The sequence below is a fragment of the Zootoca vivipara genome, chromosome 16 (assembly GCF_963506605.1).
Source record: "Zootoca vivipara chromosome 16, rZooViv1.1, whole genome shotgun sequence".
NCBI classification, from domain to species: Eukaryota; Metazoa; Chordata; class Lepidosauria; order Squamata; family Lacertidae; genus Zootoca; species Zootoca vivipara.
The window spans coordinates 19229524-19253181 of record NC_083291.1 but is presented as its reverse complement, the minus strand read 5'-3'; the positions used below and the strand labels follow the sequence as shown (position 1 = coordinate 19253181).

Sequence of the window (23658 nt, the reverse complement as noted above, 5' to 3'; positions counted from 1 at the left end):
GATGCTGTCCTATCATTCAGCTGCTAATCCAGTCATCAGCATCTTGTCCTTTGCCTTGGGCAGTAAAATGTTTTTACCTAACCCCGGATCCACTTGTCATTGCTGACGAAAATATTCATAACCACCTTCTCCCCCTTTTGGAACAAATCTACTTACATTAGCAGTAGATAGAGCACTTTTATTTTGAAACGTTACTTTCTTGAGTAAAAAAAAAGGGAAATGTTTCCTAACATTGTGATTTCTTCTCCTTTCATAGAGATTAAATGCATTGGCTTCACTAGTTCGTGGCATCCTTCCCAAGCTCCACAGAAACATCATAACAGCACTCATAACTATTGATGTGCACGCAAGAGACATTGTTACCGAACTTGTAAAGCAGCAGGTACATTACAGTTTTTAAATGATATTTGTGCAGTTACAATTTTAAAATCAACATCTAATAAACATTGTATATTCTCTGTAAAGGTAGATTCTGTTGACAACTTTGATTGGCAAAGGCAACTGCGTTACTATTGGGACCTGGATCTGGATAACTGTGTAGCTAGAATGGCTTTATCCCAGTACACTTATGCCTACGAATACTTGGGTGCATGTCCAAGATTAGTGATAACCCCACTCACGGTAAGACCTTGCCCTCAACCTCATGCATGTAGTATAAAATGTAAGAGAAAACTGGAACTTTCTGTTAGATATTGCTAACAAATAGTGTTCACCTTTACATAACATTGCTTTAAGAAACCCGTTCTGTATAGACATATAAACATGTGTTGCAGCATCATGTACGTTTATGGGGCGGGGAAAGCTACTGCAGGGATAAGTTGTCAACTCATGATTACCTTTCTCTGGGGCTGGAGACTAATAATAGTTTTAAGGAGATTTGAAGGTGACACAGTAGAGACATCATTGTCCACGGAACTAATTTTTGTTGCTTCACTAGTATGTCTGTTCAGCCTGCTCTTGCAGGTTTGTGAAGCACAGCCAATAGCTTGGAAGCCTGTTTTGACCAGTAAGATGGTGAGGTCACAAAATAAGTGAATTAGTGGAATCAGGGCTTCTTCATGTCTCCTTCAACGCTCCACAAAAGCAGCCCCCACCTATAGCTGAACAATGCACAAAATTTTGGACAAAGTTAACCATCTCATATTAAATTACGATTTGAACAAGCTCTAAATATTATTATTTATTTGAATTAACTCTTTTTTGGCTATTGTTATTTAAGCTTGTTGGTTGCTTTTTATACAAAAAGGTCTGCAAGTGACTTATAACTTGTTTAAAAACCTAAGTGTAACAAAAATATAAACACATTTACACATGCAGTTTATTAAAAACACACACAAAGAAACCCCCCTCATAACTGCAGCAGAAAGCTACAGCACCACACTAACAGCAAACAGCACAGTCTATCTAAAGTCTATCTAAAGTGTGGGTAAAAGGTACATTTTTGCCTGAAAGCCTGTCAATGAAGGTGCCAGGCTGATTTCACTGGATCCTATGATTTCCCTCTTGCTTAGTGCATGAATCCTGAGCAGTTTCAGCACCGTTCAACAGTAACTTCAGAAATTTCAGCTGGTTCACAATGCCACTCCCTGATTGCTGAGGTGTTTGTCAGAATCTTCACATTCCAAAGAAGAAAAGAAAACTGGGGAGGGGGAGACAGAGGGGGTTGGTTTTTGAAACAGGTTAGGAAGGGGGTGGGTTGAAGGAAGACTGAATATCAATTATTGAGGACAGATAAAAAGGACTGACAACTGGACTGACGACTTTGGAACTTACTGGACTGGAAGGGAAAGGCCGTGATCGGGGCGGGGAGGGGGAAAATCATGATTTTTAATTTGTACAAATAAGAATAATAAAGAGGAGCTTTGGAGGATAAAAAATAGGCAGGTCAAAAATAAAAGTAATGAGCAGATTTGTTTATGAAAAAGATTTAGAAAGATCAAGCTAGTTTGATTAAAGAGGATTTAAAAAGTGGGACAGTTTTTTATAATATAAGGTAAAATTTTTCTTGTAGAAATAGAATGGGAATAAGAATACTGTTAAATAAGAATTGAAAATGGAAATCGGGATAGGGGGGAGGTTGGGGAAGTCATTTTTCTTTCATTTTTCCTTTTTCTTCTTCTTTCTTTTGTTTGTCTTTTTTCTGTTTGGAAATTGGCTGGACGGATGCCCTCCTCTTCGTTCCCTCTCTTGGAGTCTCCCGGTGGCAGGGGGGGATTCTGGGGTGGGGAGGGAGGGGTGGGGGAGAAACCCAGCCATAAAAGGAAACACTGCCGGCTGCCTGCCTTTCGGGGGTCCCTCTGGTGGGAGAAGAGGGCCCAGGGAGGGTGGGTGGAAGCCAGTGGTAAATATGTAATGTTGTATCTTTCGTTTTTTGTTTTTGTTTTGTATAAAATCAATAAAATATAATTTTAAAAAAAAGAATCTTCATATTCCAGCTTTTTAAAAGATCAGCACTGGTTAGCAGTTTAATGTCAGGCCCAATTCAAGGTATTGGGTTTGGCCAAACAAAAAACAAAAAAACCTCTGAATGGGCTGGACTAGGATTATCTCTTGGATGTTTGATTCATATCCTCAGACGTTCCTCCTAATTTACATGTTGCAATGTAGAGGCAAGCGTCATAAGGTTTTGCGGGGGTCCAGAAGTCATTTGGCACACCGTGGTCTATAGTGATTTAGGATTGTACATTATTGATAGAAAGTACATGTGGGAATACTTTCTACTGGTGTTGTGCCATATGTCAAATCTCTTCAGCGAATTATGTTCCCAATGGCTGAGCTTTTTTTTAGTGATCTAATTAATATGTACTAAAGCTATTAGCTTTTAGGAGCAGAATGTGCAGACTGTTGAAGATTATACTGCAGTTCAATTGTGTTATTTTAATTAGGACATAATTTCATAGCGCTGTTCAGTATCTATGCATTTATAACTTTTTACACTTTGACTCAGGATCGTTGCTACCTCTGCCTTATGGGAGCATTGCAACTTGACCTCGGTGGAGCTCCAGCTGGACCTGCTGGCACTGGCAAAACAGAAACTACCAAAGACCTCGCAAAAGCACTTGCCATCCAGTGTGTTGTGTTTAACTGTTCAGATGGCTTGGATTACAAGGTATGGAGCACGATATGTGAACACCTTTATTGTTCTGTAGCATTTCATGCTAAAGGAGCTGATGAAGTTCCTGAAATTTGTAATTTCCATTAACAAATATTATTTTCACACACTGCAATAAGCATTGGATGCTGAGCTAATGGTTGGTGTAAAGTATGGGATTGTGAGAGGAAATATAACCTGTGCTTAATCCCACCCCCCAGTATGACTGTACCATCAATGACTGTTGGCAATATGACTGTAATGGAAGAGTGTCTTCACAACCAACACTGCCCTTACTGATAAACTAACTAGCAACTGTCGCTAATTAGGATATATCCCAGATGAAATTCCCTTGGCACCCAGCTATGTTGCACATGGCACTGGACTTAGGATACCTATTTCAATTGGCTCATGGTCCTCTCTTCCCTCGCGTCTTCATATCCAGGCAGGCAGCAGGTGTAGAGAGCCACAACAAACTAGCATTAAAGCAGGATACAGCATTCAGATGTAGCAATAAGCCACAATTAACTGAAGCAGAGATTAGCCAAGCTAACTTCAAATCCTGGTTTGTTGGCCACAACTATGGTTTGTGAGCTTGGTCACCTTCAGGTGTGCAGTTAAGCCATATTTAAGCTACACGTGTAGCTTAAAACTTTTAAAAACTTAAAAGCTTAAAAACGGTGTTTCCATGTGCTGCTCTGGTTCACCAGAAGCGGCTTTGTTATGCTGTCCACATGACCTGGAAGCTGTACGCCGGCTCCCTCGGCCAATAACCCAAGATGAGCGCCGCAACCCCAGAGTCGGTCACGACTGGACCTAATGGTCAGGGGTCCCTTTACCTTTAAGCTACACAAACCACAACAGTGATAGTTTGTCTAAGTCAATATGGTTATTTTTATGTTTAATGATTTATGGATCTCAGCATACCATTGTAGTAAATTGTATAACTGTATCAGTTTTAGAGCAGAATTATATAGTATTTGGTTCAGGCCTCTCACTACCAGGAGAGAACTGAGGACATAAACTAGTGCTCATGTGAGCAACAGAGATACACTCCTTTTACTCTGTGCCTTAAGAGTTTATTGCCTGAAATTACAGCTTTTGGAGAGAGATAACTGAGACATGTTAACTAAGGTGAACTATTGTTCCAGATGATGGGGCGTTTCTTCAGCGGCTTGGCGCAATCTGGAGCATGGTGCTGTTTTGACGAATTCAACCGAATTGATATTGAAGTTCTATCTGTTATTGCTCAACAGTTGATAACCATTAGGAACGCTAAGGCTGCTAAGGTAATTTCTGTGTTTTCTGGATAACAGAAGCTCTGTTTCATGGTCTTAATAATTTTCCCAATGTAATATTGTTCTTAAATTGTTCTTTCAAACAGCTTACTCGGTTTATGTTTGAGGGACGTGAAATAAAATTGGTGATGACTTGTGCGGCCTTCATTACAATGAATCCTGGCTATGCTGGACGGACAGAATTACCTGACAATCTGAAAGCACTTTTCAGGCCATTTTCAATGATGGTTCCTAACTATGCTTTGATTGCTGAGGTACCTTATTTATATATATGAGATTGCAGAAAGTGTTTGAGAGCAGAAAATTACAACGTGGGAATAACATACTGGAACAGTTGTCTTTCAGGGGGCCAATAGTTGAACATTGGGGGGGGGAAACCACCCCAGGATCTCTTTTTCATATTTCTATTATTATGTCTTCTTTGCAACAGTTAGTTTATGCACTAGGGCATAGGTAGGCAAACTAAGGCCCGAGGGCCAGATCCAGCCCAATTGCCTTCTAAATACAGCCCACGGACAGTCCGGGAATCAGCGTGTTTTTGCATGAGTAGAATGTGTGCTTTAATTTAAAATGCATCTCTGGATTATTTGTGGGGCGTAGGAATTTGTTCATTTTTTTTTCTTTCAAAATATACTACGGCCGCCCACAAGGTCTGACAGACAGTGGACCCACCCCCTGCTGAAAAAGTTTGCTGACCCCTGCGGGGAGCACTAACCCACTTTATTTCATCTTTACACTCAAGTAGAAATACCTTTCGGATAAGACCAATGGTTCCATCTCAGGTGCATATTGTTGAGCCTTCTTTTGGAGTCACATTGTACACTTGTTGATGCTCTGCTGATAGTTAAACTTTCTTTTCTTTTGTAAGAACACACAACATACCTTTTTCGTACTTTAGGTTATTTTGTATTCAGAAGGATTTGAATCAAGTAAAACACTTGCAAGAAAGATGACGCAGATGTACAAACTGTGTAGTGAGCAGCTTTCTCAACAGGACCACTATGATTTTGGAATGAGAGCTGTCAAATCTGTTTTGGTCATGGCTGGGTAAGAATCTGCATACTGCATGAGATATAATTGTAATTTGGATATTCACTTATCAACATGCCCAACATATAAACATTTTATTTACTTACCCAACTTCGAAATATATACATCTTATTTATTTGCCCCATTTGCTTTAAATAAAAAACCGCCACACTACTACTATTGTATCTAAATTGTATATATTTTTTGCAGATATGGGCTGTTAAAAATTCAAAGTTCTTTGTGGCATTAAAGCTCTAGCACTGATTGTTTCTCTTAACTACTGAGATAAACCTCTGTGGACTGTATATGTGAAAATATCTTGATGCTGCAGGAATTGAGACTGCTGCTGGTTATGTGGAGCTAGAGATAGGGTGGGGCAGGGAGAGAAATTTGTTCACATTTTAATGTGAGCCTATTTAATCCACATGCTGTAAACCAATATATAAACTGAAATGTAGCTTTCTTCCATAGTTGCATTTCTGCAGATTTAATGATGCAGTTCTCCAACCAAAATATGCACACCCATTTTTGAAAAATAAATTTTATTGGTAATAATAATGCTGTTAATATATGCTAAAAAATGTTTCTATAATTGTAGGTCACTAAAGAGAGAAAATCCAAATCTGAATGAGGATGTTGTATTAATAAGAGCATTACGAGATTCCAACCTTCCAAAATTTCTTACAGATGATGCTGTTTTGTTCAGGTACATTTCTTAGTAAATTAGCATTTTCTTTAATTAATCATGGAATCTTTATTTTTCCATAAGTGAATATGACTCTTGCTTTATTTCCAGTAGAGATGCTATAAGATAATTATTACATGACAATAGAAATTAACTACACAACCATTTTCAACAGTTTGAATACTTAAACTTACAGTACTTGTTTATAACATAAAAAAATGTTTGCTAGGATTCAGACTCAGTTTATTAGCCCCCATTCAGGCTACTGCTGCCTGCTGACACCAGCTCAGGGCTCCCCCCTAAGTCTCCTTCCCATCTGGCGGTTTTCCCTGCAGCCTTAAACTCTGTTGGGAAGGAGCCCCTCTGCTTTCTTTGGTCTGCTACATGCAAAACTCTCTGAGACCTTGGAGACAAGGGAGGAGGGGAGCTGAATACAGCAGGACTGACAAGCTCGTGTGAATCTGTTGCAGCCTCAGCCCCCACCTCCTCCTCAGCTGCCTGTCCTATGTCTGCAGTGTTTTCTGCCTCTTCTTCCTCTCTCTCACTCAAGCCTGTTGCTTGTTCAGCAAGCAACCAATCTGCCCCCCCCCTTTCATCCTCTGACCTGTCTTCAATGTCCCATCACTGCTCCCCTGCCTCTGAGTCTTTCTCTTCTGAGGCTCCCCTATGGGGTTCTCCGGCTTGAGCCGCCCACCATTCCCCATCATCCAGCCAGTCCCTGAGATTATTATATTACAGTTATAATATAGTACAATGATGATCTGGCTTAGCAGATCACTTGACCAGTCAGAGTAACAATTGTTTGGCTAAATAAAGATTCATGACTTTAGGGAATTTTGGGGGTTTTTTTAATTCTTTGTCTCTTCATATCATGTTGAGCCTGTAGTACAGATACCTTGGTTTAGGATGAACCAAAAAGTCGACTTTACACCTTCCCAAACACCTTGTTCCCAGGGCTCTTTGCAGAAATAGAGAAGTCATCCTAATCACCGCTCAATAAACCAGGCAACTCTGGCTCAGCAACTTAGTCAAGCTGTTATAGTAGTAGTAGTGATGATGATGATGATGTTGTATTATTTACACCCCACCCATCTGGCTAGGTTTCTCCAGTCACTCTGGGCGGCTCCCAACAGAATATTAAAAACGACAAAGCATCAAACATTTAAAACTTCCCTAAACAGGGTTGCCTTCAGATGTCTTTTAAAAGCCAGATAGTTGTTTACAGTATTTCCTTGACATCTGATGGGAGGGTGTTCCACTATCGAGAAGGCCCTCTGCCTGGTTCCCTGTAACCTCACTTCTCACAATGAGGGAACCGCCAGAAGGCCCTCGGAACTGGACCTCGGTGTCCATGCTGAATGATGGGGGTGGAGACGCTCCTTCAGGTATACTGGGCTGAGGCTGTTTAGGGCTTTAAAGGTCAGTACCAACACTTCGAATTATGCTCGGAAATGTACTAGGAGCCAATGTAGGTCCTTCAGGACCAGTGTTGTATGGTCTTGGCAGCCACTTGCAGTCACCAGTCTAGCTGCCGCATCCTGGATTAGTTGTAGTTTCCGGGTCACCTTCAAAAGTAGCCCCATGTAAAGCGCACTGTGGTAGTTCAAGCAGGAGATAACTAGACGATGCACCACTCTGGTGAGGCAGACTGTAGGCAGGTAGGGTCTCAGCCTGCGTACCAGATGGAGCTGTTGTCACAGTTACAAGCGTGCCTTCCTATTTAGCAGGATCTGATACTCTGCCATCCTGCTGTTTTCATTATTTAAGTCTACCAAAGACAGATTCTGCCTTTATTCCAGAGATCAGCTCCAGTTTCCACTGTTCAGAGTAAACTGTCTTACTGACCTCGGCCATTCCATCCAAGCAAAAGGAAGAGGACCCTTAATGTTTATATTTCCAGAACCAATGACTCCAGCGAAGCCATATTTGTTTCCTTCAGTCAACCCTAGTCTTCCCTCGGAGTAAAGTAGCCCACTTCAACCATCTCCATGTGGCTGAAGTACTATATCACGCCCAAAGAGTGGAAGTCTCTGAGAGTAGTATTGCTTACTCCCTAGAGTACAACCAACTCTCCTCTATGGAAAACTGCAGGGTCAGCATGTGGAGGTCAGTCCTGCACCTGCTGTACACATCAACAGATGCTACCTTTGGGAGGTCCCTTTCCCCAAAGGCAGCATCTCCCGAAGTCAGTCACACTGTTGATGTACATTGCTTTGATGCATACTTACTTGCAAGATTGCCCCATCCTGGATCCATGGAAGAAAGGGGGAATTTGAGTTTGCTTAGGAATCCCCCTTTCCTGTGGTTCCAGGGTGGGAACAGTCTACTTACCTCCTAGTAAAGGAGAAATTGGTTGATGAAACTGAATATATTGTAGAGTCCACAATGGACAGAATGGGGATTCACAGGTAAGCTCAAATCTGTCTTCTTTGCTGCATAAAATCTGGGTTATTGTTCTGTTTCGTTGTTTAAGTATTGTCTTGAGGGTAGGAGAGATGGGATACAAATACTTCAAATAATCAAAGAAAGCTTTTTCTTTCATTTATTTTAGTGGGATTATATCCGACCTCTTTCCTGGAGTCATAATACCAGAGCATGACTATGGAACTCTACAGTCAACAATAATAGATGTCATGCTTTCCAAAGGATTACAGGCTGAAGATACCATGGTTCATAAAGTCATACAACTTTTTGAAACAATGTTGGTAAGGCATGGTGTCATGCTCGTTGGACCAACCGGAGGTGGAAAAACTACAGTTTACCAAGTTCTGGCAGATAGCCTTGAAGCTTTGCATGAAGCGGGTGAGGAAAACCCTTTCTACCAGCCTGTTAAAACATATGTTCTGAACCCTAAATCAATTACAATGGGTGAACTATATGGCGAGGTTAACAATTTAACTTTGGAGTGGAAAGATGGCCTGATGGCTCTTAGCGTTCGAGCTGCTGTGGTTGACACCTCTGAAGATCATAAATGGATCATCAGTGATGGACCTGTGGACGCCTTATGGATTGAAAACCTAAACACCGTTTTGGATGATAACAAGATGCTTTGCCTGGCTAACAGCGAAAGAATCAAACTCACACCATACATTCACATGATGTTTGAGGTACTTTTCTTTCTCAAGTTCAAATGTTTTTTCTAATTCTTCATTCAGTGCATAACTGGAACAAAGATATCACACTATTTATTTGCATCTTTGCTTGTGGCTTTTTAAATTTATATACTGAAGCAGAAATATGCAATATACATGACTTTCAGGTGGAAGACTTGAGGGTTGCTTCACCTGCCACAGTTAGCCGATGCGGAATGGTCTACATTGATCCTGAGGAACTGAAGTGGATCCCATATGTGAAGACATGGATGGCAGGCCTTGAAGACAGAGTAGGTTTTGCAAAAGCACTTTTAACCAAAAGGGAAAACTTTCCTTGTTCTTTTTAACTGACACCCAACACTCTGTGGTGCTGAGCATCCTAAAACCTCATTGGGGCTGTGGGCAGGAGGCAAAGGTTGCTTCTTGGAGCAGTATTTAAAAAAATAAATTTTTAATACTTCTGCAGGCTTTCAAACATGCTCGCACCCTCTAGTTTCTCAGTAGCTTTGTTTTTGCTCCATGTCGGTCAGCATGGGGCACTGCAGTACTGGAGAAAGTGATTTGCAAGCCATTGCGCTAAAATCCTGTTCCCGGAGCCCACCACAACCCCAAGAGATGAGACATGACAACAATGTATGGGTTTAAATTAGGGCACTACTTTATTTATTTTTAGGTGTAGGAACCTTGGCTTAGGCCTTGGAAGGTATCCCTCTCATGCCCGACCTGGGCTGAGGATGCACAAGGCAATCAGGTGTTGTGGGAGGGGACTGGAAAGCGTGAACTTACCCAGCATGCCCTTCCACTTCATCTAGCCAGGAGTTTGACCTATATGCCACCGCTGTAGGGCCAGTGACTCCCGCAATCAACCCTTTAATGGGCCCTGCATGGGGGTGCATCAGTATGTTGCCCCCGACTCACAGATAGACTATAGAATACTGACCAAGGGCTAAAATCGCCAAAGTTGTGATGAGATGCTATGGGGAAGGTGAAACCTGCCAATGCAGGAAAATTCGTTCCCGGTTCTGAATACAGCAACCATCTTACGACCATAGCAGCGCCCACTGACCTGTAAAGCAAGAGGTTAGCCTGCAAAAGAAGACCATGTTATATGTAGGGAGGGTTGGGCAGGTGAACCTGGAAAGAAGAACAAGTGACCCTGGGCAAAAGAGCACCGGCCCTTTGCTGGTCCTTGCCCCACCCCTAGCTGGCCGCCCATAGGCCTGCCGATAAGGGGGCGGGGCAATGGGCTCCCTGTAACAAGGTGGGTACAAGGTCCCAGGAGCCCGCGCACTGTTGCAAACCCCGCCCACGCAAGGGAGGGGGTGAGCGGGAATTCTATGTTTCACATATGGATTAATATGTCAAAGATGCTTTCATCTTAGGAGCTGTACTTACTTCTCAAAGTGGGATAAGATAGTAACTGTGTACAAATATTTATTCTGTTTTTTTAGATCAATGAGGAAACAAGAACATACTTGTTTGACTTGTTTTGCCATTACGTTGAAGGCGGCCTGAAATATGTTCACAAAAAGTGTACGCAAGCTATAGCTCAAGTGGACATCAGCAAAGTTACAGCTCTCTGCTGTTTACTGGAATCGCTGCTCCTTGGAAAGGGAGGGCCCAATATGTCAATGGTATAGCTGTTTACCTTGTGTCTGTAGATTATGGGGGAAGGCCGCAGTATCAATATCCTGTTATTCTTTTAAATAACTATTTCTATGTGGGTCTTCCCAGATAATTCCCTTTATAACTTAATCTCTCTCTCTCTCTCTCTCTCTCTCTCTCTCTCTCTCTCTCTCTCTGTGTGTGTGTGTGTGTGTGTGTGTTGTTGGATGGGTGATTCCACTTAGCAGTTTATTGTGAACATGGTGCTGCTCATGCATGCAAGTTTTTCTCAAAAAATTAAAATCCCAGTTAAAAATATATATTTTTAGATCATCTTAAAAGCATTCAGGATGCAAAGGCCTCCTAAAAACAAGCAAAAACAAAGAACAGTTTTGACCAGGCATCTGAAACTCCATCTTGTGGATGGGAGTTCAAGAGAGTTGTTGCAGCTCAGGTTTCTTAATCAAAAACGTATTAAATGATAAGCCCATCAGAAAAACCCTCACACAGGAAAGTATCTAAAATCAAGTTAAACAGAAAATATCATATCTGTGTTGCTTATACCTGCTAAGGTATAATAGCATATTATTTTTTTAGGAAAGAGAATTTTAAATTTACCTTATTCAGATTGCTGGAGTTTTCTGTATGTTAATTTGGTATGGGGGAAATAGTGCATGTATTTTTTAAAAAAGTATTTATTTTCCTTTTCTTCTTTGTACAGGAACAATCTAGGTTAAATTCTCTTGTATGCCAGACTTTTGTTTTCTGTTATTTGTGGTCAGTTGGTGGAAATTTAACAGAGAACTGTTGGGATGGTTTTGATACATTTATAAGACAGCAGTTTGAAGATAACCCAGATGCCAAGGTATGAAGCATACTACATTGCTTACACATTTTCATTTATAGTGATTGTGAGAGCAGCATAATCTGGAAGAGCAGGAAGAATTTTTCTTTGAATACACCCTGGAATAGAGGCACTTCTACAAGTGCTTTTGGAGTCAAACATGCCCTGCAAACAATTTATTTTTTAATTGGGTAGCTAAACCCAGTTTTTTGTGACCTACAAAATTCATTCACAAATTCCAGGTGTGAAGGAATATCCATGAATCTTTGTAACTGGACCCTATGTTTATCACCCATGTCCCCTCTGAGGGAGGTGCAGAGGGTGGCAACAGGCCTTCTCAGTGGTGGCTTCCTGATTGTGGGAGGCCTTTTGGAGAAAGATATGCCTGGTGCCATTGTGTGGCAAGGTCCCAGACCCACCCGGGAAGTGGAATAAAGACACACGAAACAGTATTTTAGGTTAATGGGCGAAAAAGGCCACAACTTTATTGGTTACAGAATGTGAGTGGTATTGGCTTAGGCATTGGAAACCACACAACTATATCTGACTCCTGTCTATCTACAGGAGTCTTGGAAGGATTAACCACCAGTAGGGGGAGCCCTGCTGATGCACATCAACTAGGAACTGTGCCAGGGTCACCGCTAGGGGTCGTGCCATAGCCCTAGCCCCCATCTGGGGCTTAAGACAGAGACCACGCCCCCCCCGGACTCCTTTAACGGAATACCCTTGAATTAGGAAGGGTAGGTGAAGGCCTTCATGGATCAATGCCTTGTCGTGGCGAAGGGGCTTGAATAACTCAGAGAAGCTATGAGCTATGCCATGCAGGGCCACCCAAGATGGACAGGTCATAGTGGAGAGTTTTGACTAAACGTGATCCACCTGGAGAAGGAACTGGCAAGCCACTCCAGTATCCCTGCCAAGAAAACTCCATGGACAAAGACAACAGGCATATAAAAGTTATGACGCTGGAAGATGAGCCCCTCAGGTCGGAAGGCGTCCAACATGCTACTGAGGAAGAGCGGAGGACAAGTACAAGTAGATTCAGAGCTGATGAAGCGGCTGGGCCAAAGCCGAAAGGACGCTCAGTTGCGGATATGCCTGGAAGCGAAAGGAAAGTCCGATGCTGCAAAGAAAAATATTGCATAGGAACCTGGAATGTAAGAACCATGAGTGGAGGTAAGCTGGATGTGGTCAAAAATGAGATGACAAGAATAAATATCGACATCCTGGGCATCAGTGAACTAAAATGGAAGGGAATGGGCGAATTCAGTTCGGGTGACTATCATATCTACTACTGTGGGCAAGAATCCTGTAGAAGAAATGGAGTGGCCCTCATAGTCAACAAAAGAATGGCAAAAGCTGTAATGGGATGCAATCTCAAAAATGACAGAATGATCTCGATACGAATCCAAGGCAGACCTTTTAACATCACAGTAATCCAAGTTTATGCACCAACTACCGGTGCTGAAGAAAGTGAAATTGACCAATTCTATGAAGACCTACAACAACTTCTAGAAATGACACCAAAGAAGGATGTTCTTCTCATTACAGGGGATTGGAATGCTAAAGTAGGGAATCAAGAGATAAAAGGAACAACTGGCAAGTTTGGCCTTGGAGTTCAAAATGAAGCAGGGCAAAGGCTAATAGAGTTCTGTCAAGAGAACAAGCTGGTCATCACAAACACTCTCTTCCAACAACACAAGAGACGACTCTACACATGGATATCACCAAATGGGCAGCATCGAAATCAGATTGATTATATTCTCTGCAGCCAAAGATGGAGAAGCTCTATACAATCAGCAAAAACAAGATCTGGAGCTGACTGTAACTCAGATCATCAGCTTCTTATAGCAAAATTCCAGCTTAAACTGAGGAAAGTAGGAAAAACCACTGGGCCAGTAAGATACAATCTGAATCAAATCCCTTATGAATACACAGTGGAAGTGAGGAACAGGTTTAAGGATTTAGATTTGGTGGACAGAGTGCCTGAAGAACTATGGATGGAGGCTCGTAACATTATACAGGAGGCAGCAACGAAAACCATCCCAAGGAAAAGGGAATGCAAGAAAGCAAAATGGCTATCCAATGAGGCCTTACAAATAGCGGAGGAGAGGAGGCAAGCAAAATGCAAGGGAGATAGGGAAAGATACAGGAAACTGAATGCAGATTTCCAAAAAACAGCAAGGAGAGACAAGAGGGTCTTCTTAAATGAGCAATGCAAAGAAATAGAGGAAAACAATAGAATGGGGAAAACCAGAGATCTGTTCAATAAAATTGGAGATATGAAAGGAACATTTCGTACAAAGATTACCATAATAAAGGACAAAAGTGGTAAGGACCTAACAGAAGCAGAAGACATCAAGAAGAGGTGGCAAGAATACACAGAGGAATTATACCAGAAAGATATGGAGGTCTCGTACACCCCAGGTAGTGTGGTTGCTGACCTTGAGCCAGACATCTTGGAGAGTGAAGTAAAATGGGCCTTAGAAAGCACTGCTAATAACAAGGCCAGTGGAAGTGATGATATTCCAGCTGAACTATTTAAAATTTTAAAAGATGATGCTGTTAAGGTGCTACACCCAATATGCCAGCAAGTTTGGAAAACTCAGCAATGGCCAGAGGATTGGAGAAGATCAGTCTACATCCCAATTCCAAAGAAGGGCAGTGCCAAAGAATGCTCCAACTACCGCACAATTGCGCTCATTTCACACGCTAGCAAGGTTATGCTTAAAATTCTACAAGGCAGGCTTAGGCAGTATGTGGATCGAGAACTCCCAGAAGTGCAAGCTGGATTTCGAAAGGGCAGAGGAACCAGAGACCAAATAGCAAACATGCGCTGGATTATGGAGAAAGCTAGAGAGTTCCAGAAAAACGTCTACTTCTGCTTCATTGACTATGCAAAAGCCTTTGACTGTGTCGACCACAGCAAACTATGGCAAGTTCTTAAAGAAATGGGAGTGCCTGATCACCTCATCTGTCTCCTGAGAAATCTCTATGTGGGACAAGAAGCTACAGTTAGAACTGGATATGGAACAACTGATTGGTTCAAAATTGGGAAAGGAGTACGACAAGGTTGTATATTGTCTCCCTGCTTATTTAACTTATATGCAGAATTCATCATGCGAAAGGCTGGACTAGATGAATCCCAAGCCGGAATTAAGATTGCCGGAAGAAATATCAACAACCTCAGATATGCAGATGACACAACCTTGATGGCAGAAAGCGAGGAGGAATTAAAGAACCTTTTAATGAGGGTGAAAGAGGAGAGCGCAAAATATGGTCTGAAGCTCAACATCAAAAAAACCAAGATCATGGCCACTGGTCCCATCACCTCCTGGCAAATAGAAGGGGAAGAAATGGAGGCAGTGAGAGATTTTACTTTCTTGGGCTCCTTGATCACTGCAGATGGTGACAGCAGTCATGAAATTAAAAGACGCCTGCTTCTTGGGAGAAAAGCAATGACAAACCTAGACAGCATCTTAAAAAGCAGAGACATCACCTTGCCGACAAAGGTCCGTATAGTTAAAGCTATGGTTTTCCCAGTAGTGATGTATGGAAGTGAGAGCTGGACCATAAAGAAGGCTGATCGTCGAAGAATTGATGCTTTTGAATTATGGTGCTGGAGGAGACTCTTGAGAGTCCCATGGACTGCAAGAAGATCAAACCTATCCATTCTTAAGGAAATCAGCCCTGAGTGCTCCCTGGAAGGACAGATCGTGAAGCTGAGGCTCCAATACTTTGGCCACCTCATGAGAAGAGAAGAATCCTTGGAAAAGACCCTGATGTTGGGAAAGATTGAGGGCACTAGGAGAAGGGGACGACAGAGGACAAGATGGGTGGACAGTGTTCTCGAAGCTACGAACATGAGTTTGACCAAACTGCGGGAGGCAGTGCAAGACAGGAGTGCCTGGCGTGCTATGGTCCATGGGGTCACAAAGAGTCGGACACGACTAAACGACTAAACAACAACAGGTGATGGCCACTACCTCCCCTCCCCTTCAACCTAAGACTCCAATCCCTAAGCGCCAAATCTTACAAAGTTGTGGCGATTTTCTGCGAGGTAGGTGAAAAACCAAATGGCCGGTGCCAGTTTGCGAAGTGGAAAAAAAAATCCTACCAGGCCCCTTGGACAACCAAGGCGACCAATTGAGATCCATAGCAAGGTCAAGAAATAAAGAGCCTAACCTAAGGGAGGGAGGGAGAACTGACCGAGCAAGGAGAAAAACGGGCAGGTCCTCTGCCGTGGGCAGTTTAAATAGCCCACACCACGCCCCCGGACCATTCAGATTGGATGGCCTAAGGATGACATGGCCAAGGACCATCCAATGGCGCAGGGGCTATCCCGCCCCATGCGTGTGGGGAGGGCTTGCTCCCAGCCCGCAACTGTCACCTCCCCAGGAACAGGAAATCGCTTTATCAGATTTAGGCACCAAGCAGCAACATTCCTGTCCACCCAGGTGTTTGGCTCTTAATTGGGGTTATATATTATTATGATACCCTAGCCTGTGTTCATCTTTTAGCAGGTTGGGGTAGGATTTCTCCTTTTTATTTTATTGAAGGATGCACTCTTTGTGTCAATTGTGTTTTAATATCTTTGTGATGAAACTTTGAGGCATTTTATGCAGTAAGTAACAAATAAATGCAATTAGCAGCAATGACTTCTATTGCGATTCACAATGTGCAGTTTGGGCTCTAACATGGAGTGCCTTTTGAAGGGCTTTCACTTTAAAACAAAGCTCTGGTCTTCATGATCGTGGGAAGATGCCCAAGAATTTGTTTAATTGTAAAGTTTCTGTCTTGCTTTATTATACAATGGTTGGAGAGGAAATACAGCTGGTAAAACAGTCGTTAAAATATTAAAATTTCTAAAATTCAGAATCCAATTTTATATATAACACCTTCCACCAACCCCTGCTTCTACCTGTCACCCAAAACTAATAATTGTCAGCTCCTGTCTTGAAGGAAGAGTAGTCCACAATGTATTCGTCTAGAAATCAGGGAGAGATTCTGAACAGGGTATGCATGTATGTGACAGAATAATTCAAAACCCTTATATGCCTGTACAAAGAGAACTGTTTCCCCAACTTGATACCTATCAAATCTACGCTTCAGGTAAGACCAGTCGTTCTTTTTGCCAATCCTTCCCAGTTCTTGACAAGGATGACTGTGATTATTTCTTCTTTCTAGCTTCCAACTTCTGGTGATTTGTGGAGTCTTTTCATTGATTTTGAGACAAAGCGGCTGGATCCTTGGGAGCGAATTATACCTACATTTAAATACAGTCACACTGTACCATTTTTTGAAATGCTTGTTCCTACCACCGATACTGTGCGCTATGGCTTTCTTATGGAAAAATTGCTAGCTGTCAGACATTCTGTGTTGTTCACAGGGATAACTGGGGTTGGCAAGGTGAGATTTCTTTTGGTTGCATAACAAAATAGTTGAATCATTTATATAAATCCCCCAAAAATTATTAATTAGTAATTTTAGGGGACATTAGTTAAGGCACTGTTTTAATTAAGTCTATAGAGATTCCTGAGAGAGTGGAGAGTAGGTAGATAATGTTGTAGGGAGAGGCACTGGATAAATTACTTATGTAATGTTCTAATTATCTTCTAATCTAATGATGAGGGTAAATAGGTTCCAAAACAAAATGATGCATTGTAAACAATTTGCTATTTAACAAGTTTGATTAATGTTTTGGGAAAGCAAGCCATCAAAATTTTCAGATTGCACATTTTTTAAAAATCCACTGGCCATGAAAAAGCTCATCAAGCTAGCTGACTTAGCAACTTAATAGTGGTAAATTTTGGTGGCATAAATTCAAAATACTTGTTCAGGGAACAGCCTCTCAACTTCTGTAAAACAAATCCAGATTTCTCTGTGTGTAGTCCAGTGGAGAATTCGACTCGTTATGAGGAGCTAATAATATTTCTGAATATAACTGCAGTAATTTTTTGTGCATTTAATGCATTGTTGCTTGCTGTACTTTTTTTTTGTCATTTGAAGTCTGTAGTTGCAAGGGCTCTGCTAAACCGAATACAAGAGGAAGCTGGTTATGTTCCTGTTTACCTAAATTTCTCTGCTCAGACTTCATCTATAAGGACACAGGAGATTATTGAATCCAAATTAGAAAAGAAAAGGAAAAATATTTTAGGTAAAGAGGTTTAATATATTTTGTTGTCTGAATTGTGTTGGCTGTATTTCTTGTAATCAACTCTTCATTCTTTTTACTGATTTCAACAACACTCCACAGCAGGTTAGTGCAAAGTAAATTTTCCCAAATTACCTATGGTTTTCCTACAGAATTATGGAGAAGAATTCTCCCAGAGATAAGGCTAAATAATTACACCTGGAAGCTGCAGGGAAAAAAAAGACGATTCAGAGTTCTTCAGTTTTAAATCTCTTGGTTTTAGTTAAATGTAGGCCTGGGATGAGGAATCTTTGTCCTTCCTGATACTGCTGAACTATAACTCCCATCAAGCACGGAACATGTCCTGGGATTATGGAAATTTTAGTTCAGCAACAACTGGAGAGCCAGAGCTTCCCTATACAGTACCTGATGTAGGCTATAATCTGATGTACTCCATTCAGTTTAACACAGGAGGGCAGCATTGACATTTGGGAAATGCAACACATCTTCACATACTCTAATGAAAAGTGAAACAATATTTTGACCTAAAGTTGATGTGGACGTGTTTCGTTCATCCTCTTTTGCTCCTTCCTGTACATCATACTACGCCATGCCCTGCCACTGATACATATATCTCCCTCCTATAAATTGTACAATAATATAAAATTTGCTTTACTTAGGGCTAAATCTGAATCAAGTGCATTATCTAAGAACACAGTCACATCAAATATACTGAACACCCACACCTGAGATCTGAGTAGGGCTTTGGATGAAAATTGCTTAAAAGAGAACTTGGATCAAAACTAGGGGTTCCAGTAAAGGAAAAAAAGTTTCATGCAATGCAGGCTAATTGAAAATCAGCATTGTTTTTCACACATCACTGCATATTCATCCAGAAAGGATTATGTTGCTTTCAACATTAGGACAACAATCAGCCTGTATTTTGGCATTTATGTTTACTTCTGTAATATTTTAGCCATTCTGCCACATTATTCAGGTCTTTAATTTTCTTAGTCAACTATGGCAAATATTAAGAAAATTAAAGACCTGAAATAATCAGTGGTCCATTTCAGTTTAACTGTTGTTTCAGTTTAACAGCATTGGAAGCCTGCTAATTTCTGAAGTGTAAAAAACTCAGTGCTATTGTGTATTAATTTTGGTATTTGGGGAGAATTTACCAGCAGTGGCTTGTCTGCTCTTCTGTTGTTTAGGAGCACCAGGGACAAAAAGAGTTGTCATTTTTGTAGACGATCTAAACATGCCTAAATTGGATCGTTATGGTTCTCAGCCCCCTATTGAGCTACTACGACAGTATCAAGACTTTGGAGGGTTTTACGACAGAGATAAACTGTTTTGGAAGGAAATACAGGCAAGTCTGCTTTCAGCTGGTTGTGACAGTGAATGCTATAATCTGAGTACCATCTGTTCTGTTGGGAAAGTATTGAGGTTCCATACCCCCCAATACCCTGTGGGTTCAGCCTGTAGCGCCAGTAAGATCCAGACTCCAATTGTCAGTTGAACAGGAGAGTTGCAAGGAGAGTGCGACACGAACTCAACCATCAAGTAGTTGAGGGATGGCACACTTCCAAACAAAGGGAAGCAAAGGGTCAGTTATGTCAATATATGGCAGCACTTCCTTCTGCTGGCTTTCACTGGTTTAATCACAAGGCATAGCAACTTTCTTAGCTTTCTCTCCTTCCTCTGTCCTCAACAGTTATAGCAATAGCTCCTGTGTACATGTTGTTCTGTCTTTCTCTCATGGTTCTCTGGAAAAGCACACGCTTCACATTCCAGCATTCGCTTGCTCATCCTTTCCCTCACACATTTCAGTTTTTGATGACAATACCCCCCTTTAGTTCCAAAAAAGGCCTCCCCACCTTTCTTTGGAACACATGTCCATCATGATACCTTATACGAGGCATAGGCAAACTCTGGCCCTCCAGATGTTTGGGTCTACAATTCCCATCATCCCTAGCTAACAGGACCCCAGTGGTCAGGAATGATGGGAATTGTAGTCCCAAACATCTGGAGGGCCGGAGTTCGCCTATACCTGCCTTATACCTCTCTAAACGTCTATTCATTAATTTTGCTTTCGACCTGCTTCATTTCCCCTTCAGCTTATGCAGACACAGCATTTCCTTACACCTGATGATTGCTGAAGGGCATAGAATGAGGTTTAAGGTTCGAGCCAGCACAAATAATTTTAGCCTGCCTTTATATTTATTGTATATAGAATTTCATCAGTACAATTTGATGCTGAATTAAAAATAAGAATAGTTATCTGAGCTGTGGTTTAAATGTAAGAAACAAGTTTTTATAGGATTAAAGTATTATGTTTTGACACAAAATATCTATGATCTTTCCCCCTCCTAGGATGTAACCATTTGTTCAGCCTGTGCGCCTCCAGGTGGTGGCCGTAATCCAGTTACAGCACGTTTCATTAGACATTTCGCGATGCTGTGTCTTCCGACACCCTCCGAGCATAGCCTTAAACAAATTTTCGAGGTCAGTAGCAACTTCCCCACAGTAACAAAGAACAAAAAATAGATTCTTCTGTACAGTCTGTCCATAACATGCTGTTCTGAGATGCTGGACTTATACAGATTCTTAGTAGCATGTGTTACTTTCTGAAGTGCTGAAAGTTTCCGATATGCATTTATGCACCTTATTGAAGATTGGCACTGAATGCAGAGACCTGATACCTTTAAATATCGGTGCACTTTAGACCAAGTCTGTGGATACCAGATGAGCAAGTGGAGTACTGCAGGAGAGAGAATGTGTATATGTGCCCATGCACACACTCATTGTATCCAGTAAGATGGGTCCTCTTGAAATTCCATTATTTCCCCCCTAGACTTCCCCACCCTTATAACCATCCTCAAATCACGCATCACACCTGCCTCTCTCGGCTGAACCATAAGAATCACAGAATGGTGTTTTCTAGCACTGGTCCAAAAACAGGGTTGTGAGATGTGAATCACCTCAAATATTTTACAAGGTCCCCCCTCAAGAACTACCATCTTATCGTACGCCACCTCTTCTCCATATTCCTTTGATTTGTTTGTGGCTTTCTCATCATGCTATCTAAAAAAGTTACGAAAATCTAAGAGGATCTATGAGTGATCTAAGAGTGTTCTGGTAGATAAGCAAAAAGAAGTGGGCAGTACCCATGGCACTCTCTAAAAACTCCACATGATCCTGTTTTTAATTGATGTATTTCTTGAATCATAGAATCAACTGTAGAGCTGGAAGGGACCATGAGTGCATAGCTTTTGAGTTATGTATATGTATATTGTAATTGGTGGGTGGCGCTGTGGTCTAAACCACTGAGCCTTGGGCTTGCCAATCAAAAGGTCGGCAGTTTGAATCCCCGTGACAGGGTGAGCTCCCGTTGCTCGGTCCCATCTCCTACCAACCTAGCAGTTCAAAAGCACGTCAAACTGCAAGTAGATTAATAGGTACCGCTTCGATGGGAAGGTAAACGGCGTTTCTGTGCGCTGCTCTGGTGTCAGTGTTCCATTGCGCCAGAAGGGGCTTAGTGATGCTGGCCACATGACCCAGAAATACTGTCTGTACTCGGCCTGTAAAGCGAGATGAGCGCCGCAACCCCAGAGTCGTTGGCAACTGGACTTAACTGTCAGGGGTCCTTTTACCTTTACCTTTACCTTTTTATATTGTAATTGTAGGTTGGTTTTTTATACAGTGGTACCTCGGTTTATGAACACAATTGGTTCCGGATGTCTGTTCATAAACTGAAGTGTTCATAAACTGAAGCGAACTTTTCCATTGAAAATAATGGAAAGTGGATTAATCTGTTCTAGGCGGTCCACAGAGTACTTAAACTGAAGCGTTCATAAACTGAAGTGAACTTTCCCATTGAAAATAATGGAAAGTGGATTAATCCGTTCCAGACGGGTCCACGGAGTACTCAACCTGAAGCGTACTTAACCCGAAGCATGGGTGTAATTTGTTCCGGAAGTCTGTTCATAAACTGAAGCTTTCATAAACTGAAGCAAACTTTCCCACTGAAAGTAATGGAAAGTGAATTAATCCGTTCCAGATGGGTCCGCGGCGTTCGTAAACCGAAAATTCATAAACCGAGGTGTTCATAAACCGAGGTTCCACTGTACTTTGTAAACTGCTGAGAGGCCTGTTTTGGCATTAAACCAGGCATCCCCAAACTTTGGCCCTCCAGATGTTTTGGCCTACAACTCCCATGATCCCTAGCTAACATGACCAGTGGTCGGGGAAGATGGGAATTGCAGTCCAAAACATCTGGAGGGCCAAAGTTTGGGGGGTGCCTGCATTAAACTGTAAGTAAGTAAGTAAGTAAGTAAGTAAGTAAATGCCCTCTTACTCACAGCCACACCTATGGGTGCGGGGCTGGGGGACTGATGCAAATTGAAGCAAGTATCAATCACCCCAATGAACTTCAGGCTAAAATCTGTGTTTTTTCCTGCTTCTGAAATGATACTGATAATGAAAAGGCCTTTAAAATATTTGATGTAGCTACATAACTTTGAGCTAGCCATTCCTATCTTTTATGTAAACTTTCTTTCTTTCTTTCTTTCTTTCTTTCTTTCTTTCTTTCTTTCTTTCTTTCTTTCTTTCTTTCTTTCTTTTTGAGAGAGAGACTCTCCTAAATAAGGTTGAAATACATTGTTATATTCAGTATTTGCTTTACACGGTAATGGCCTGCATAGTTCTGTCTAATATTGCTTGGTGCCATCACCCTTTTCTGTGTCTTCACAAATTAAAGCAAGTTGTTTAAAAAGCATCAGAGCAAACCAAATGCAAATATCCCTGCTCGACCTACTGAGCCACTGGCCCACCATGAAATCTTTGCCATTGAAAATTTCACCTTAACACAATAAATCCATTAGCAGTCTTGCTTGCTCACATTTCACCATTCATGTTGATGGATTTGTTTGCACACATGGAAGTTTCTCGCTGGGATGAATGGGGAAAACTTTCTGAATATGTGAGCTGGCACTCAAACACAATAATAGATCAATAATTGGACTAGCAGATGCCTAAAAGAAATACAGGATGTGCTTTTCTATTAATATAAAATGATGTAGTTCCACTTTTTAAAAGAAACATTGAAATCACAGCTGGCTTGAGTAGAATAAAAGAGAGAACACCACAAAACTTTAATTACATTTTGAGCTTAAGTTTTGTTTTGTTGTTTTTCCTCTGACTAGGCTATTTTAAAAGGATTTTTGGCTGATTTCTCTACAACAGTAAGGCAGAGTGCAAAAAGTATAGTGGAGGCTGCTGTTGAAATATATCAGAGAATGAGCATTGATCTCCTCCCAACACCAGCAAAATCCCATTATGTGTTTAATTTACGTGATTTGTCAAAATGTGTGCAAGGTAAGGTGTATTTCCACTTGGCACTTTCTCTGTACCAGTTTTGTGCTCACATTGTCAATAATTATTTTCCCTAGTAATTTTTCTCTACTGTCTGATGTTAGCATGCTGTTTTACTTTTAAATAACTTTATTCTTGGCATGTTGCTGTGAAAAGGCAGTACATTGCATTACTGTGAATTTTTGAACAATGAAAGTTCATTTCAAGAGAATAGAGAAAGTTAGTAGTAGCAGTATAGACTTGTACTGAAATAGAAGAAGAATACAGCCAATGCAATACTGCGTACAGTAAAAGTAAAATTGTAAAAGTAAAGCTGTTAACTCAACACCATGTGCTTTCTTTTCTTTTTTAAAATCAAAAGGTTATTTAGTTTATCATAATTGTGCATAATGTATATCACATACTTTAAAACAAAACAAAATAACTTTTATTACAACAAAGTAAGTGCATAGGGTTGTGCGTTATATTGATCTTTTTTACTCCATTACATAATAAGCATACTATGCCA

At 41.3% G+C, this 23658-nt stretch overlaps 1 protein-coding gene across 2 annotated transcripts in view; it reads left to right on the top strand.

Annotated features, from left to right (window-relative positions):
- The window catches only part of DNAH6 (dynein axonemal heavy chain 6), a 122308-nt gene that overhangs the window by 31084 nt on the left and 67566 nt on the right, over positions 1–23658 (top strand). For both annotated transcript variants that reach the window (XM_035141062.2, XM_035141059.2), the window contains 16 exons: positions 257–382; positions 466–621; positions 2948–3109; positions 4243–4380; positions 4476–4643; positions 5288–5436; positions 6017–6124; positions 8655–9210; positions 9363–9485; positions 10647–10829; positions 11522–11665; positions 16832–17053; positions 17654–17801; positions 18989–19146; positions 20151–20282; positions 22982–23153. In XM_035141062.2, coding sequence (XP_034996953.2) covers positions 257–382; positions 466–621; positions 2948–3109; positions 4243–4380; positions 4476–4643; positions 5288–5436; positions 6017–6124; positions 8655–9210; positions 9363–9485; positions 10647–10829; positions 11522–11665; positions 16832–17053; positions 17654–17801; positions 18989–19146; positions 20151–20282; positions 22982–23153 — 2845 coding nt within the window. The remainder of the gene's footprint in view (positions 1–256; positions 383–465; positions 622–2947; positions 3110–4242; positions 4381–4475; positions 4644–5287; positions 5437–6016; positions 6125–8654; positions 9211–9362; positions 9486–10646; positions 10830–11521; positions 11666–16831; positions 17054–17653; positions 17802–18988; positions 19147–20150; positions 20283–22981; positions 23154–23658) is intronic.